The 17,023-nt window shown below is 43.9% G+C and overlaps 1 protein-coding gene across 5 annotated transcripts in view; it reads right to left on the bottom strand.

Moving 5' to 3' along the window:
* The window catches only part of LOC119650787 (ankyrin repeat and fibronectin type-III domain-containing protein 1), a 320,628-nt gene that overhangs the window by 136,441 nt on the left and 167,164 nt on the right, over window positions 1-17,023 (bottom strand). The window contains exons 1-2 of one of the 5 annotated variants that reach the window (XM_038053907.1): window positions 4,759-5,608; window positions 3,932-4,700 (exon numbers count right to left, since the gene is read on the bottom strand). The exons of 3 other annotated variants lie outside the window; for them this stretch is intronic. In XM_038053907.1, the coding sequence (XP_037909835.1) occupies window positions 3,932-3,939 (8 nt within the window). In that variant the 5' untranslated portion in view covers window positions 3,940-4,700; window positions 4,759-5,608. Of the gene's footprint in view, window positions 1-3,931; window positions 5,609-17,023 lie in introns of those variants that run through there. One more of the 5 variants, XM_038053909.1, reaches the window with a different exon arrangement.

The following is a 17,023-nucleotide window of genomic DNA, read 5'->3' as shown; positions in this document are numbered from 1 at the left end:
CACATAAACAGGACATCAGAAGAAATCTCGCTATGGGATTTTTCGCCAGGGCAGCGTCGAAGACCAGCGAAGTATTGCAAGACTAGAAAGCCGTATTTTTGAGCGCCATATGAGAAATGGATTATTGATTTATAATGGGAGTTTCCTCAGGTGCACATAGCATAAGTGAATCGTCCAGTCTTCCAGCGTTTGCCAGTGTCATCCAAGTGGAGATACTAGTTATGCACGAGGGTTTTGGGCGAGTGAGATTTGATCCGACTTCTAAGCGAAATATAGCTACAATGACGCCTTGCAATCTCTTGATTCAGTGATAATCTCCTCCAAGCTGATACATCAACGCAAGGTCAAACTGAGAAGTCAGAGTGTTTGGATCAGAACTTTTCTCCTCTGGCGCAGGAATATAAAGGGGACGAGTAAGCCGATGAGATTCAGCTAGAAGATTTCACTATTGACTGTTCGCTGACAGGCGAAGGCTACTTCCAGCTGGATGCAGCGATAAGTGGAATCTACACGCACTACTTGTCAGTTGTTAAATTCGTACAGGAGACATTCACTATCTATACTCAATCGAGGTTTGACCTTTCTATGATAAACCCAGACTTGGGAGTCCACTTATAATTGCCATGATCATGGAAATAATGGCTTCAAAAAAGGAAACCACAGGGATAATTGTTCCTTCGCGACCACTTTTATCTACATGCTTACAGCAAGGCTATAGTTTTAGGTAGTTGATAGCATTTTCACGTCCATGTGGATTCAAAAATGTTCGCAATTATGCAGGAATAAGTCCGCCATAGACGGCTCCAACTCTGTTTGAGAGAGGAGGAGGGATGAGGGCTTGGAATACGCATGCATCTCAGCGGGACGGTATTAATAATGTTCATTATCAATTTATCGAATCTGAACTCTACTGAGGATCCCCTTCCCTTAGAGTTAGGGATTCGAAATTAACTTAAAGTATTCTCTGCCTGTAGAAAAAGGTGACTAAAATCAATAGAAATTTCTGAGCCAACAACAAGTAAATTTCATTTTTTTTTCAACTCGAGCGGGAGTTCTAGCGCTACAGGCTGAATGTTCTGGTGTTAAACTAGTCTAGATTGTGGGACTCTGGAGAACAATTCTTCTTTCGGACACTCTGCTACTGTACTCCGGAAAACGTGTGGGAGGTTAGTATGAATTCGGTGTTGGATTAATATTTACGGTATCTACAGGCAAGGTAGTATCGATCTAAAATGAGGAAATGTCAATGATACGCAGTTGCGTACCAACGAAAACTTCCGATGCAGCAGAGGAGAGAAATTGGACGCAGTCTAGGAGATGCTTCTTAAAGGTGACAGTTTGAATGTGATACGTGATCTGAATGCCAAAGTGGACTCTGACAACACCTCGCTCGGACATATGATGGGTAAATGCCGTCTTGCTAATTGCAACGAGAAGGTGAGACATCTGTGGATTTTTATAGCTTTAACGGGCTTGTTATTGGTAGCACATTCTTCTGAGCACAGAGCCTGCTATAATGTACGAAAAATTAAATTTACCATATTGCGATCAGCAGTCGGTTTAGGAGTTGCATTCTAACTATGCGTAACCAGAGAGGCGATAACATCACCTCGAAAGGAACTGTCATTTAGTGGTTGCTTACCTTCGCTGGCGATGCTTAAGTACAACATTGACCGTGTATTATCCTCATCATAGAGGGATAGTCTAAATATATATATGGTTGCCATTTATCCCTTGGTCGTTAGAGCACAAGGCTGTCGTACGGAAGGTCACGGTTCAAATCTCACTGGTGGCAGTGGAATTTGTATCGTGATTTGACGTCGGATACCAGTCGACTCAGCTTTGAATGAGTACCTAAGTCAAATTAGGGTAATAACCTCGGGCGCGCGCAATGCTGACCACATTGTCTCCTATAGGGTACTGTAATCTTGTAGTGTACCGTTAGGATCTTCAATGAAGTGCTTTAACACACTTCAAGGCTCTGATGCAATTGGATTGTTGCGCCAACGATTATTATTATTATTTATCCCTTGGTGGGGTATAACACGTCAATCACACCCACGCGCCATCGCTTGCGGTTACCTGAAAAATCCTTCAGCTCACCCCATGATTTGCTAAGATCCGTGCACTTCTTGTCTACTGTTCTGTGCCAAGTGTCCTTGAGCGACCCACCCGTCCGCCATCTTGGAAGAGTGGATTCCATTGCATGGCATAACCAGCAATGCAGCTGTCGCCTCTTCCTAATGTGTGACCTATCCATTGCCACTTCCACCTTCCGATAACAGTGCCTACGAGTGCCAGGCTTGTGCACCGATCAAGTTCTTCGTTTGGGATAGTATCAAGTCAGTGTACTACGATATGTGGTAGGATCAGGACAGTGTACACGATGATACGACGCAGACAGGTGTTAACGAAGACTGGATCAAGAGGCGAAATTGAATTGCTCCGTCGCTACGTGCTTGCACACCTCTATATGGAAATGGGGGGAATCTTTCGAACACTTCGATCCTCCATGTGTTCTTTCCGATACGTGGTTTCACAACGCATCCTGAAAACTAACAAATATGGGAAATTTCTTTCCTCTCCTCCTCTCTAGCTCCGCAAAATTCTTTTTATAATTCTTTTTATAAAATATCCTCGAATAGAATGGCCTAAGGATGCCAAGGCAGGGAGGAAACCTCGAAGGCGGTGTCTCATCATACATCTGAGGTAAAAGGAACATGGATCGAGAATATGATCCGGAGTTTTATGGCTCCACGCGCGTGGTCGAACCCTTATTTTTTTTATTTTCATTCCAGTTTAGCTTGGGTGATGTTATTTCGGTAGGCTCGCACGAACCTATTTGTTTATTTTCCAGGATCCGGTGCGGTGCCCATCGGAAAGGACACGTGAATTTTTGTAAAATGACACGTGAGGGATCGAAGTGTTTGAAGGACTGAAAACCTTGGTTTTGTTGGTGTTTATCTTTAGTCCAACTTTACGTGCCTCTCTTCCAATGCTGAGGCTTTGGGCCAAGCTCCTTGACCGGGTGAAAGAGCAAAGAGATGTCATCAGCCTAGTCGAGGTTTTTGAGGAGAGATGTCATCATGTTAGTCGCGTTAGCATCTATGCGTCTGTAGTTATGAGAAAACATTCAGCAACATGGAAATTAAAGGAGCCTCGCTGAATCCTTTGTGGTAGAGTTTATGATGCTCTTGCCTATAGATGCGTCTCATGAATAGTCCTTCTATATGGTTCACATACAGAAGCAAATAAAGATTAGCGATCAGATTCTGAACAATGATAAATCAGATAAAGGGCAATGAGGAAAGTTGAAGTTTTGTCTAGTCAACACTGCCCTAGTTTATATATTTTGTACTTTGTGCCGGTTGAAGATTTTTCTGAAATGTCTGGAATTCTGGTTCGCCCAGTTTTCTAGCCCGGGTTTAGTTTCCAGAATCCTCTCTTAGTAGCACTAGCGCCACAGATAGTGGCATGAAGTCTAGGATTGCATCCAGCCTCCAGGGGAGGGGAGAAAGGAAAGATTTGCCTAGGTCCGGAAGTTTCAAAAAATTATATAAGTTGTGCCATTTTGGAGGTCCGCATGATTTTCACCCCGGGTTTTCCTTTGACAATTCTAACAGCACCCTCTTTTTGAGCCGGGGATATTTTACTTCCTCTAATTAAATAGATGTCATAATTTAGTCTTTTTAGCACTATTTCGTTTCCAATTATTATATTGATTGAAAGGAGCTCTCAAGTCGGACATTTGCAGGTCCAACCAATTCAGAAGATTTAGGTCAAATTGAATAAATGATTTCACAGCGACAGATACAAATTATTTGCCTATTGGATTGCGATAAAAAAAAGTCTCAAAAAAGAGCAGGTGAAAATGAGAAGGTTTTTCAGTTACATATGAACAAGGTGTTTATTTAGCCGCAGAAGTAATTACCTGTGCATTATACGACGTCAGATTATTGCAGTGATCGCACACGTAGCTCGGTATGCGCCAGACGATTTGTTGTGGCCTGCAAGACAATTGCACAATCGTACAGGTGGCCAGTTCGTATCGTGTCGTTCCAATCTGCTGCGAGGGTAATAGCTGTGATACCTGCGAAGGTATAAATCCACAACAAAGCCCGGAGATTTATTGCTATTAGCTTTTTGCTAGTATGCTGGGCGATTATATTCACTTCTTTCAGCTCTGATTTCACTTTTGCACTCTGCACAATGTTGGTATCGCTCGAACCCTACCGACACAGGGAACTGATCGTAAAACTCTAGTGGAAAATTAAAAGGAAGGCCGTTCTTCGTGTACTTCTTCAGTATTCACCATAAATTTGGCTATGCACTTTTCGCGGATCTAGAATCGACATAAACGCGATCACCACTGAATGCAGTACTCGTTCGCGATCGTGGGGAAATCACTCATGGACTCGTTGTTCTTTGGGTACTTAAGGCAACATAAAGTGTACCTATGGCGAAAAACTGGTTATGTTGGTTTCGGACCAGGTGAAACACAAAACGCGAATAATATTTACGACTGGCAGGTACAGATACCGCGGCATGCGATCGCGATCAATCTCAATCGCTGAAGTTAAGGCTACGTTTGCCCCGGCCAAAGTGAAACTTCTCTCTCATTTCAGTAACACTGCCGCGGGGTAATTTACCTTCGAGCTTGCTGGCTCCATCTCTGGGGGTCTTGGGGCTCCTCCGTCTGACTGCAAAACAGATACAAATCACTGCCCGATCACGTCACGTCACGGAACATTAAAACACCTTCACTTCTTATTTGGAAGCAGAGCAGAGTGGACCATGCCGCAATTCAAGAGGCCCAGCCATGTTTCCCCAACGTCTGTTTTGTTTGGATGGGATCGCACCGTTTCGATCATTTGAACTCCGTCACCTTTACTTTCCTACGAAGTGTTGATTATGGAGGCGCGAGGCATGCTATTTGCATATTAAACAAAAGCGTAATTAAAATTCACAAACCTTTTTGAAGAAGAGACCGCGATCTTTACTATTGGATACCCACGATTTCTATGAGTGTGTTCATGAATTCTAATGCTTTCGGGGAAATGAGGCGAAGTCGTTAATGCATTTACAAACAGCCGCGATCCACCCGCACCAAACTAATATCCATGAAGCGTCGCGGTATCCAGTGCGAATCCATGGTATCACTATAACGCAACAGAGTCGTTACACTCTCTTCCCCTGTAGAATAGATAACGCTCCAGCTACCGTCATAATCGGCATGGCAAACGCACTTTCCTATATTTACACTATCATATCACACACTTTTCGCGAATTCCAATCGACCGGAAACCGATAAGCAGAATTTATCAGGGGATTTTTTTTCTTAAGATTACCTACTGGGCTGGGGGCGAGCGTCTGCGCGATTTGCGATCAAGAAAAGATACTATACCCCGGCGGTGAGGATGACTATCAACAACTTCTTGGGGAAGTGAAGAAAATATACTAAAGACGCGATCACGACCATGATCACCTACAGGTTAAGATTGCTGAGCTAATGGGAAATTTGATACCAGCTCGATCGATCTATATCTCACACTGGAACAGGTTATTCAAGGATGAGTTCTGCATTAGTAAAGAATTAATTGCGATAAGGCGACAGCAAAGTATCTTAAGAAGATATCATTTACAAAAAAAAGTTTAAAAACACAATTCCTTCCTATAGATACTGGGGGTGAAATGCTACAATTTCCTCAATGTAATGCCAACGAACTAGATTTCCCACTGGTAGATTGATCATGTTCTTTAGAGAAGGAAGTAGTACTGCGGGCCCTGGTACACACCACACAATCGGAGTCGCTGCGCTTCAGGTAAGTTCAGATATAATTCTGCATGATCACCGGTGGAGCGTTCAGGTGAGCTGTGGGAAAACAACGTTGGCGTGTATGCGTACTGATGTATGTGTGTGAAAACCAGTTACTCAACACTCTGTACAATTAAAGGTTTTAGTCACTTCGTATCTTTTGCTTACCTGAATGCCTCTCACGAAGGTAACTTGTTGTCTAGCTGTCCTCCCTTCATGCGTTCTTATTGACGATCTTGCTGCACATGACCAACACAATATCTAGACTCGGTCTCAGTGTTTAGATCCACTAATACACAATTTAGATTGCAAATTAATTATGTTACCGCACTCCGACTGATTGTGTGGTTATTCGAAAACGGATATGACCGTTAACGGAAGTGAAGTGAACATCGTACGACTCGCGGGAAGACTGATCGTGAGCAGTCACCCCATTTTCTACAAAAGGTCTGAGGTCTTCTTTCTGAGCATCAGATGTACCAAGCATATCCTATATGTGTGTAATTAGGATAGAAGAGCGCAACAGCTGCTTTATTGAAATTTATGTTCAACAGAAATTGCGACCCTCTTCGCTTTAAGTGGATTCGTACGTATTAATGACAGGTGAATTGAACATCCTCACTATATGTGGGCTTCCTTTTTAAAATAGGGGTTGCATCTGGGGCGCATAGTGCACGTGTTCATTTTTCAGTTAAAAGGAACTACTTACGCACATAGCCACATATGTACATCCGTATATAGTGTATTGGAATTTTGAGGCAAGTCCTCACTTAATTTCATAATAATTTGTTTGATCTAATTTTGAAAATAGTTCAATAGTACAATGGTCCCTTTTGTCCAACTGAGAGTGCTTCTCCAAGATATATTTTCGATTTTTTTAATTTAATCAATCTTCCTCTTTTTGGGAGAAGAAACAGTTCCTCTCGGTTCTTGTTACGGAATAAGAGACGTATATAGTATGGTGTTCTAACGCATCATTCTAACCAAGGGATCTCCCTCAATTAGACGCTAAAATTCCACTCGTATATTCTATTCTTGTTTTAAGAGGGGACTAGAATATGTACATATTTTCAGGTGCACAACCAGCAAATGCCTACGGTGGTCGAGGGGAGGAAGAATGAAGTTGGGTAATCCCGACTTTGAAGATAGAGTCAATTCCAAAATGTGGGTAAAGGCATTGGTGCTCCGTCTCACGTCAGTAAACAAAAGTCATGTGCGTTATGATCATCATCATCATCAACGCCGCAACAACCAGTATTCGGTTTAGGTCTGCCTTAATAAGGAACTCCAATATCCCGGTTTTACGCCGAGGTCCACCAATTCGATATCTCTAAAAGCTGTCTGACGTCCTGACCTACGCCAACGCTCCATCTCAGGCAAGGTCTGCCTCGTCTTCTTTTTCTACCATAGATATTGCCCTTAAAGACTTTTCGGGCTGGATCATCCTCATCCATACAGATTAGATGACCCTCCCACCGTAACCTATTCAGCCGGTTTTTATCTACAACCTAACGGTCATGGTATCGCTCATAGAATTCGTCGTAATGTAGCCTACGGAACTGTCCATCCTCATGTAGGGGGCCAAAAATCCTTCGGAGGATAATTCTTTCGAACGCGGCTAAGAGTTTGAATTCTTCTTGCTAAGAACCCAAGTCTTCGAGGAATACATGAGGACTGGCAAGATCATTATCTTGTACAATAAGAGCTTTGACCCTATGGTGAGACTTTTCGAGTGGAACAGTTTTTGTAAACTGAAATAGGCTCTGTTGGCTGACAGCAACCGTGCGCGGATTTCATCATCGTAGCTGTTATCGGTTGTGATTTTCGACCCTAGATAGGAGAAATTGTCAACGGTCTCAAAGTTATAGTCTCCTATATTTATTCTTCCCGTTTGACCAGTGCGATTTGATGTTGTTGGTTGGTTTTCGGTGCTAACATTGCCACCATATATTTTGTCTTGCCTTCATTGATGTGTAGCCCAAGATCTCGCACCAATTGCCGCCTGCTCGATCTGGATGAAGGCAGTTTGTACGCTTCGGGTTGTTCTTCCCATGATGACGATATCGTCAGCATAGGCCAGTAGTTGGGTGGACTTAAAAAGGATCGTACCTCTTGCATTTACCTCAGCATCACGGATCATTTTTTCGAGGGCCAGGTTAAAGAGAACGCATGATAGGGCATCCCCTTGTCGTAGACCGTTGTTGATGTTGAGTGGTCTTAAGAGTGATCCTGCTGCTTTCATCTGGCCTCGCACATTGGTCAGGCTCAGCCTAGTTAGTCTTATGAAATTCGTCGGCATACCGAATTGCTGCACTGTGCGATATCTCCCTTTTTATGTATGAGACAGATAATGCCTCGTTGCCAGTCATCTGGCATTGATTCTCTGTCCCATACCTTCAGCACAAGTTGATGAATCACTTGGTGTAACTGGTCGCCTACATATTTAATTAATTCAGCTGTAATTCCATCCGCTCCTGGTGACTTATGATTTTTAAGCCAATGAATTGCATGAACTGTTTCTCCTATACTTGTTGGTGGCAGTATTTGTCCGTCATCTTCAGTTGGCGGAACCTCTAACTTACCGATGTTCTGGTTGTTCGGTAGCTCATCAAGGTACTCAACCCATCGCTCCAATATGCTCATTCTGTCGGAAATCAGATTTCCCTCTTTGTCTCAGCAGAATGAGCATCGAGGTGTGTAACGCTTCATCCTGCTGACTTGTTGGTAAAACTTCCGCGCCTGTTGCGGTTGCTCCCTGTACTTTTCTAGTTCACAGACTTGTTGGTTCTCCCAGGCTTCTTTTTTCCGCTCGACGGAATTCGTGATAAGTTCCTTGAGAATGCAACATGCAGTATTCTTCCGTTCCGTAACTAGCTTACATTCATCGTCAAACCAGCCTCTCCGACTCTTTTTGCGGCTGGGGCTAAGTATCATTGTGGCCGTATCAATGATAACCTTTTTCAGGTGGTTGTGAAGATCATTTGTTGATGCTTCATCTCCAGGATCCCTGTTGATTGCGGTTATAGCTGCATCCATTTCTTTCTTAAAGGTGTTGCGGAGGGCTAGGTTGTGGATGGCTTCAGTATTCCCCCTCACATGATTGTCAGAGGGGATTACAGGTGGTGTCGTAATTCGAGCTCGGAGCACCATGCCAACGAGATAGTGATCCGAGTCTATATTGGCCCCCCTATATGTTCTGACATTCATGAAGGCTGAGAAGTGGCGGTGTTCAATCAGCACGTGGTCAATTTGGTTGAAAGTGGTCTCGTCTGGAGAGGCCCAATTATGTTTGTGGACCGCTTTCCGCGCAAACCACGTATTTCCAACAACCATTTCGTGAGATACTGCTAACTGAATAATCCTCAGTTCGTTATCATTGATATCCCTATGTAAGCTATGGGAGCCAACGTATCGGCCCTACGCCCCTACTTGACTGCTGAAATCTCCAAGTATGATTTTGATTTCATACTTGGGACAGGCTTCCAGGGTCCGCTCAACTGTCTCGTAGAAGGTATCCTTCTCGGACTCTGCACTCTCCTCTGTAGGGGCGTGAACGTTTATGAGCTTATATTTCTAAATTTGCCTCTCAAGTGCAGAGTGCATAGCCTTTCGCTTATATTTTCAAAGCTGAGGTTTCATTTTTTGTATTTTTGTTATGATCACTGCTTCCAAATTTACAGTGGAATGAGACTAAAATCCTTATCACTTATTGGAGGATAGTAGTAGCTTTCCTACTATAATACAATGAATTTATTAATGCGAGATACAGGCAATGTCCGTAAATATCCCTAGGTTCCCTAAATAATTGTTTTGAGGGTTCCTATTCTCCCATGAGCAATCTGGTTTACTCCATTTCTGGTTGGTTTGCCCAGTACAGTTTTCTTTGTCGTTCTTCTTCATTTTTCAATGTAATAGCAATGAATCCGTTTTCGATTCTACAGAAAGGTTAGTAGTCCCTGCTCCTTTCCTGGTTAGCTCGTCCGCTGCCTTGTTGCATTCTACCCCAACACTCCACCAAGATACGAACGAGTGGCTCAGACAGTACTACCCCCTCCCTCAACGATGTGTGGGAGGGTGCGAGACTAACCTTGGAAAGGGTCTCTGAGCTACCCTTGTTAAAATAGTTCTTCCTCTGGCGAGGAAATGGTGCTGGGGTTTTGGAACAACTTGGTGTGCAGAATAACCTCAACACTGCTGGATGCTGCTAGGCAGCAAGCAGGAGAGAGAGCCGATAGGCCGGCAACTTTTCGACGAGCAGCCCTCGGTATCTTCATCTCAAACGTAGATGAGGTGCCACATTTCCCAAATAAATTTGCAGCATTGAAAAGCGGCGACTGCACTTATCAGTCGTCGGATCACTAGCTGCAAGACATTTATATACCTCATACAAGAACCGTGGGTTGTTGGTGGGTTAGTCAGGGGACTATACTTCCAGAATGTTGGCCTTTTGTATGCCAATGGAAGCGATCGACCCCGCTTCTGCATGTTAGTCTCAAAAGACTTCCAGGCTAATTTGGTTAACGACCTATGTGACGGCGACACCACATCGACTAAACTAACCATAAAAAGTCAACAGTGAAATAAAGAGATACTATGGTGCTCTGCATATTGCCCCTATGACGCAGAAGACGTTCCCAGTGGAACATTCATCAGAGCTATTCAATATGCCAGAAGTAGAGACACGGGGGTAATAGCAGGATGTGATGACAACGCTCACCAACGCTGGGGAAGTTCCAACATCAATGCAAGAGGATCGAGACTACTGGAGTATCTAGTAGGAACCGATTTTACAAAATACTTAATTTTGGTAATGAACCCACTTTCTTCAACGTGGTCAGACGAGCGGTCATCGACCTCACGGTGGCATCTCCTGCGGTTCTCTCCGGCGGCTCTGATCGGAGAGTAGAGAGTATCAAACAATATCACACTCTCGGATCACAGACGCATTGATTTCGCAATGGACATGGATCCACCTCCACCCACTCCATTTCGAAATCCGCGGAAGACAGATTTTGTGATGTATAAAATAGAATTGAGCACCCGAGTCACGATCCCTGGGAAGCGGATTAAATCTGGTGCTGGAATTGAGACGACAACTGTTCACACAAGATGTCCAAGAAGGGTAAAACACTATGGTGGAACTCGGATTTGGCAAAAAGGAGGAGAACGACAAGGATGCTCCTCAATCGTGCTCTGAAGTGTGATTTAGGCGCTAGCCGGAATCGCTATAAAGAGGCACAGAAGGCTCTAAAGAAAAGCAAAAGATCGGCTAAACGATCATCATGGAGACACTTTTGCGAAGAGACTAACTCTCTCGAGGCAACCTCAAAGCTGAAGCGGATTCTGGTTAAAGAACGTAGCCACAAACTGGGTTATTTACGTTTACAGAACGGGAAGTACACAGAAAGCGATGAAGAAACGGCAAACCATTTGCTTGAAGTGCACTTCCCAGGCAACATTCAAAATCTAATCTCGGGCCCAACAGGTGCATATAGCCTTCAATCGAGAGACTGGAATCTCGCATGCAAAGTGGTATCACTGCAGCGAGTAAAATGGGCATTTAACTCGTTCCATAGTCTGCAGGTCCGGATGGCATCATTCCTGCGCTAGTAATAGAGCGAATGGATGCCCTGGGTCTACATACCCGAAATATATATCGCGCATGCCTAGCACACGCTTATATTCCACTTAAATGGCGTGATGTGAAGGTGTTATTCATTCCCAAACCAGGGAAAACGCAAAAAGCTTCCGACCGATCAGTCTAATGTCCTAGAAAGATTAGTAGATCGCTTCATAAGGGATACACACATTCCTAAGTGGTCACTTCACCTTAGGCAACACGCCTACCAGAAAGGCAAATCCACGTAGACAGCACTCCATGAACTTACGGCAAAAATTGAAAAGGCGATGTTCGAAAAAGAATACGCCTTAGGCGCATTCATGGACATCGAAGGTGCCTTCAATTATGCCTCATTCGTGGCAATTTGTGATGCGGCAAGACAGCATGGAATCGAACCCCTGCTAATCAGTTGGATCCTTCACATGCTAGAGTGGAGAAAAATCCACATATCGGTCGGCCAGAAGTCTATTGAAGCAGGATGTCTTAGGGCTGCCCACAGGGAAGGGTCCTCTCTCCACTATTATGGCTCTTGGTATTGGATACCGCTGGTTCCTGAAGGTCAAAAAAGTCTTCGCGCAAGCATTTGCGGACGACCTAGCCGTAATAATTACCGGCAAGCTTGCGGACACAGTATGTGACCACTTGAATGCAACTCTGCATGAAATCCACAGTTGGAGTCTCCGCAATGGTGAACGCTAGGAAGATTGGACTAGTTATGTTCCTTAGTAACGTCAGGTGGGGCAGCTATAAGCTACCCACCCTTAGTAGGGGAGGAAATCCAGTGGAACAAACAGTCAAGTATTGCTTACTTTAATGTATGCACGCATCGCCTGGTGGCCAAGACTGAACTTTGCTTACAGCAAGAAGCTGCTAACACAGATTCAGAGACTTGGTTGCCTAAGTATTACTGGGGCAATGAGTACTATGCCGACTGCGCTACTTGAAACTGTCCTAAATTTACCCCTTATACACTTGGAGGTGAAACGGAAAGCAGCCAATGACGCATATGGGCTCGATACCATTGGAGCGAGAAAAGGCGGTCAACCACACCGTCATCCGTCTCTCTGGAAATTCCTTGACAAACATTCGGTAGCCCTGATGCCAACCGATCATATGGTTTCTAGATTCATCTTTGAAAAGACATACATACACTGTCGTAATCATCGAAAGAGAAGAATGGTCGACAAATGACCATAAATCTTTTCAGATCCCAGACTTAATAATCTTCACCGACGGTTCAGTCATGGAGGGCAGATCGGGAGCATGGGTGTTCTCGGGGAATCCGATTAAAGAACTGGCCCGACCCCTCGGAAAAATGACAACCATATTCATTGGCACCAGAAGAATGTCTGCGACAAAAGTGGAGGGGTCGCACCACTCGAATCTGTTCCGACAGTCGGGCGGCATTATCAGCACTAAACAGCAACGAGGGTCTGGATCAACAATGGTGAAGCGAGAACCAGCTCTTGGAACCCGACCATCTACTGTCAAGTCTCCTCTGAAGGCTGAAATCGCAAGGACTCACGCAGCCGAATGGAGAAATTTGAATTCTTGCCGGCAAGCGAAAATCCTTGTGATAGAGCGTAGGGCCACAAGAGCGGCATTTCCGTTGTCCCTTAAAGAGTGGGACATGAAAACCCTAGTAGGGCCTTTAACGGGACACTGCTCCTTAAACTACCATATAGAAAAGATTGGGGTAGTGGTTTCGGCTATGTGCAGCCAATGTAAGGAGGAGGAGACGGCCCTGTACTTTTTATGCAGCTGCCGATCTCCTCAAATCTCAGACGAAGACACCTTGGCAAGGTTTTCATCAATGAAGAATCTGAACACTATCTGCCTCTGGAGAATGTGCTCAGAATCGCAGGCGAATGCCGTAGGCGGGAAGTCATTGAATAAGCGATTTACGGGGATAGTACAATAGCGGAGCGTGTTCAGTCTGTTAAGACATACCCATACCAGTTTGAAATTTACCTGCCGGGGCTTAAATACCTTGATCGCAGCTCGACTGTCGGTCAGAATAGCGATTTTTTGCCTGCTATAGTTCCTTTCAAGGTCGAAGAAGCGCATTTGCCTATGGGGTATATTTCTGTCTTTAATATGCTATTGTGCCAACCAATGGTTACAAGTACGTTTTCCTTCGACCAATGACCCCGGATAGCTGAGTGGTTAGAGCGCAAGGCTGTCGTACGCAAGACTGCGGTTCAAATATCATTAATGGCAGTGGGATTTGTATCGTGATTTGACTTCGGATACCAGTCGACTCAGCTGAGTCAAATCGGGGTAATAATCTCGGGCGAGCGCAATGCTGACCACATTGTATCCTCCAGTGTACCATTACGGTCTTGAATGACGTACTTTAACACCCGCCAAGGCCCTGATCCACCTGCTGCCAATGCTACAGGGTAACGCTCCTTCAAGTGCAATATGAGTGCCATATGAGGAGATCAGTTTGGTGTTGCACGCTAGGGACCGCAGCCCGCGTGGGCCTCAGACTGGGTAAGTCCAGTGACGAACACCAGGGGCCGAATCCTGCTTGAAACCCTTGCGGAACTGGACATCCCACTAGCCAACGTTCGATGCATGCCCACCTTCCGAAGCAAAGGGCTAGGCTCGATCATCGATTTGACTCGTTGGCGAGAGTGATGCTCTGGCGGGTGGGTGAGCATTATACCAACAGCGACCATCAGGCCATCTTTCTCGACATCAGGAACGAGAAAGGCAGCAATCGAGTGAGCAACAGAAGTGGAAAAACCAGGACAGCTAGGAGGGCCATTGGAGCTTTCGAGGAAGAGACTTTTTTGGCGGCACCATAGTAACAAAGAAGGCCAAGTTGTTGTTAGGCTGCGATGCCAATGCAAGGCATACGCTTTGGGGCAGCTCGGAAATCAACGAGACAGGTGATTCATTCTTTGATTTTAATATTAATACGAATCTATCGGTGTGTAACAGAGGTAGTACATCAACCTTTCATTTCCCCAGCTCGGAGAACTGTGACGGTTGTGGGGAGGTCCTTGATATCACCCAAATAACTGACAATGGGACTCCTAGGGTGGAGAACTGGAGAGTGTTTGACCAGAGATCCTTCTCAGATTATAATTGGATACTTTTCGGTGTATTTCTCGCCGCAGAGGTCTACAAACCCTTCAGAGACTCCAGAAGGATCGACTGAGTTTGATCAAGTAATTAAGAATAAATTCGGTCCGGTTGGGCTATTGTCAGAACATCGAAAGCACCAGCGAATCCACGAGGCTCAGCAAGATTGGTCAAATTTTTACACATGGAATCAAATGGAGGACATTCTCAGATTCAGAAACCTTTGAGTTGCACGTAAAAGACCATTAAATATATGATTTCAGGTGATAGTGTAGCGGACCTAATAAAAGGCCTGAGTGCTTAGAGCTGCGGTTGTCGTTACGGTCATCAAGATAAGCGAGGTGTTGTTGACGCTCCGGCTGCTAATCAAAAAGATTGGTTGTAGTTTATGGTAATAAGAGAATATTTTCAGTGTATTCGTAAACCCGAGCTAAGTAACTGCAAAGAAATTTATAGAAAATCAAAATTATTACTTTGTCAGGTGATTATACTCTTCTATAGTGGTAGACAGAATCTTGAAGCTTTTTATTATTATTTTTTCTTTATGCTTTGTTTTTGTTGGAGCGACACCCTTGGCTTTAACCTAAAATCATCAAAAGCGATTACGTCAATACGATATATATGTAAATAAGGATGGCAGCACATAGAAAGTAGTCACCACTATCTTTTACGAGTTTGGTCAACCTTTGTCTGTCACTGACAATCGGGGTACTTCGACTTGACACAATTTTAAACCAATGACGATATCAGCGTTCGAGCCAGATAGCAGTAGTGAATGTGTTAAATAGAAGGCAGAAGTGGTAGTGAAAAGGTCCCCCCATTAACAAAGGGTAGAAGTTCTATTGGTGGTAATGAGATGCAGTCATAAGCACTATCTCAACACGGCTGGCCAGTGAGTTGTTCTAAAAGTAAGTTGTTCAGAATAATCGGGGGCGAGTTTCCTCGAGAAGGCAGCAGTACATTGTGACTGGTCAACTACATAGTTGTAGTCGATAACGTACGCCGTTTGGGCCCTCTATTTGGTGGTCCCCATTTTTCTTTCTTTCCATGTACATAGTCACTATTGCTGATGAATTTCGAATATATAGCCATTTTGAAGCAATTCGGGTGTAACGGAAGGAAAGATTGGCAAACCGAAGTGATTGAATTTCTTAAAATTCAAAAGTTTTAAAAAACACAACTATACTTTACTTGGTGGACCTGATCGAAAGATGCTACAAAAAAAAATAGACAAGTCAATCACAAACACCATAAACATCAGGAACAAAAATCTGATACCGTCGATAAACCGAACCTGAGAATCCTGAGTAGTAAAAAGCAAGGTGGATAATGGAAAAGGTGTTTTCATTGAAATCTCTTTACGCGAAGGAAAAAAACTCAGGAAAGATTGCTACTCGATCCGGAGAAAACCATTCGAACCGTACAAAAGGTCACAATCCAAAAATCCCATTTGAAATCATTAGGGCGACAAATCTGTCGTCCTTGGACTGGCTGTGCTGTTTACTGTGAACAGCAAAACATTATTTTCCTTTTGCCCCGATGCCGACTCCATGGCGTTATTGAAAATTCAAGGAGACATGATTGTGCTGTTTTGTCTTGTCTTGCGGCGGCCAGACAAACAATGGTATTATCCCGGATGCTTGATCCTGAATCCATATCCGTGGCAACGTCTTAGATGATGGCCATTTTCTTTGGTATTCAATTAGCCATTCAGCTTTATTAACTGAATGGATGCCATTTTATTTTGCTTTTAGGTCTATTGGTACCGTTCCTTGGGGTGGGAGATTCAAGGAAATGCTGTATATGTAGCACTAGCAAAATACTGAAAATTTATTGCAGCTTTAGCAATAAATTTCCAGGACTCAAGCTGCCTCCGGTATACTTCTAGTGCACTGCATTGCATGATAATGAGTGAAAATGTAGGGCGTGAACAAATTAGAACCTGTGCTAACAAAAAGTTTGCTTGGCGCATAACGCGAGGTGGGAGGATCATAAAGTCTGCAAGGACCGGACGCTATTGATTTAACAATAAAAGCGCCAGCTAAGTGCCGGCGTCTAGTTTTGTGGAAAAATACATAAAGCTTTTGTTGGGCGCAATAAGTACGGTAAACTGTGAAATGCACGTACATGTTATTTTTCTTGTACCGAAGTTGAGCAATTATTACTGTAAGTGGCTGAGATAAAGTTTCCTCTATGAAGGACGAAAACAATCCAAGAGCCTTACGTGAGCAGATGTTGAACATTCAAAACACTCTTTGAAAACGTGGCCAAAGAATAAAAGAAAACTTGAAAAACAATCATAAAGGAAGAAGCGGCAAAAAAAAGACCAAACAAGCAGGAACACTTGTGTAGAGGAATACAAAAACGCTAGCCGAAAACTTTGTCTGCCATTTAAAAGGAGCCGACTTTCCCCAAAAAGTTCACCGGAATAAAGTTAATGTTCTGACCGAAAGAGCAAGTTGGAGTTTCCCAACTCAATTATTCACTACTTTCTG

Source organism: Hermetia illucens, chromosome 3, assembly GCF_905115235.1.
Source record: "Hermetia illucens chromosome 3, iHerIll2.2.curated.20191125, whole genome shotgun sequence".
In the NCBI taxonomy this organism is placed as follows: Eukaryota; Metazoa; Arthropoda; class Insecta; order Diptera; family Stratiomyidae; genus Hermetia; species Hermetia illucens.
Note: the sequence above shows the minus strand (reverse complement) of the source record. Positions and strands in the feature narration are given on the sequence as shown.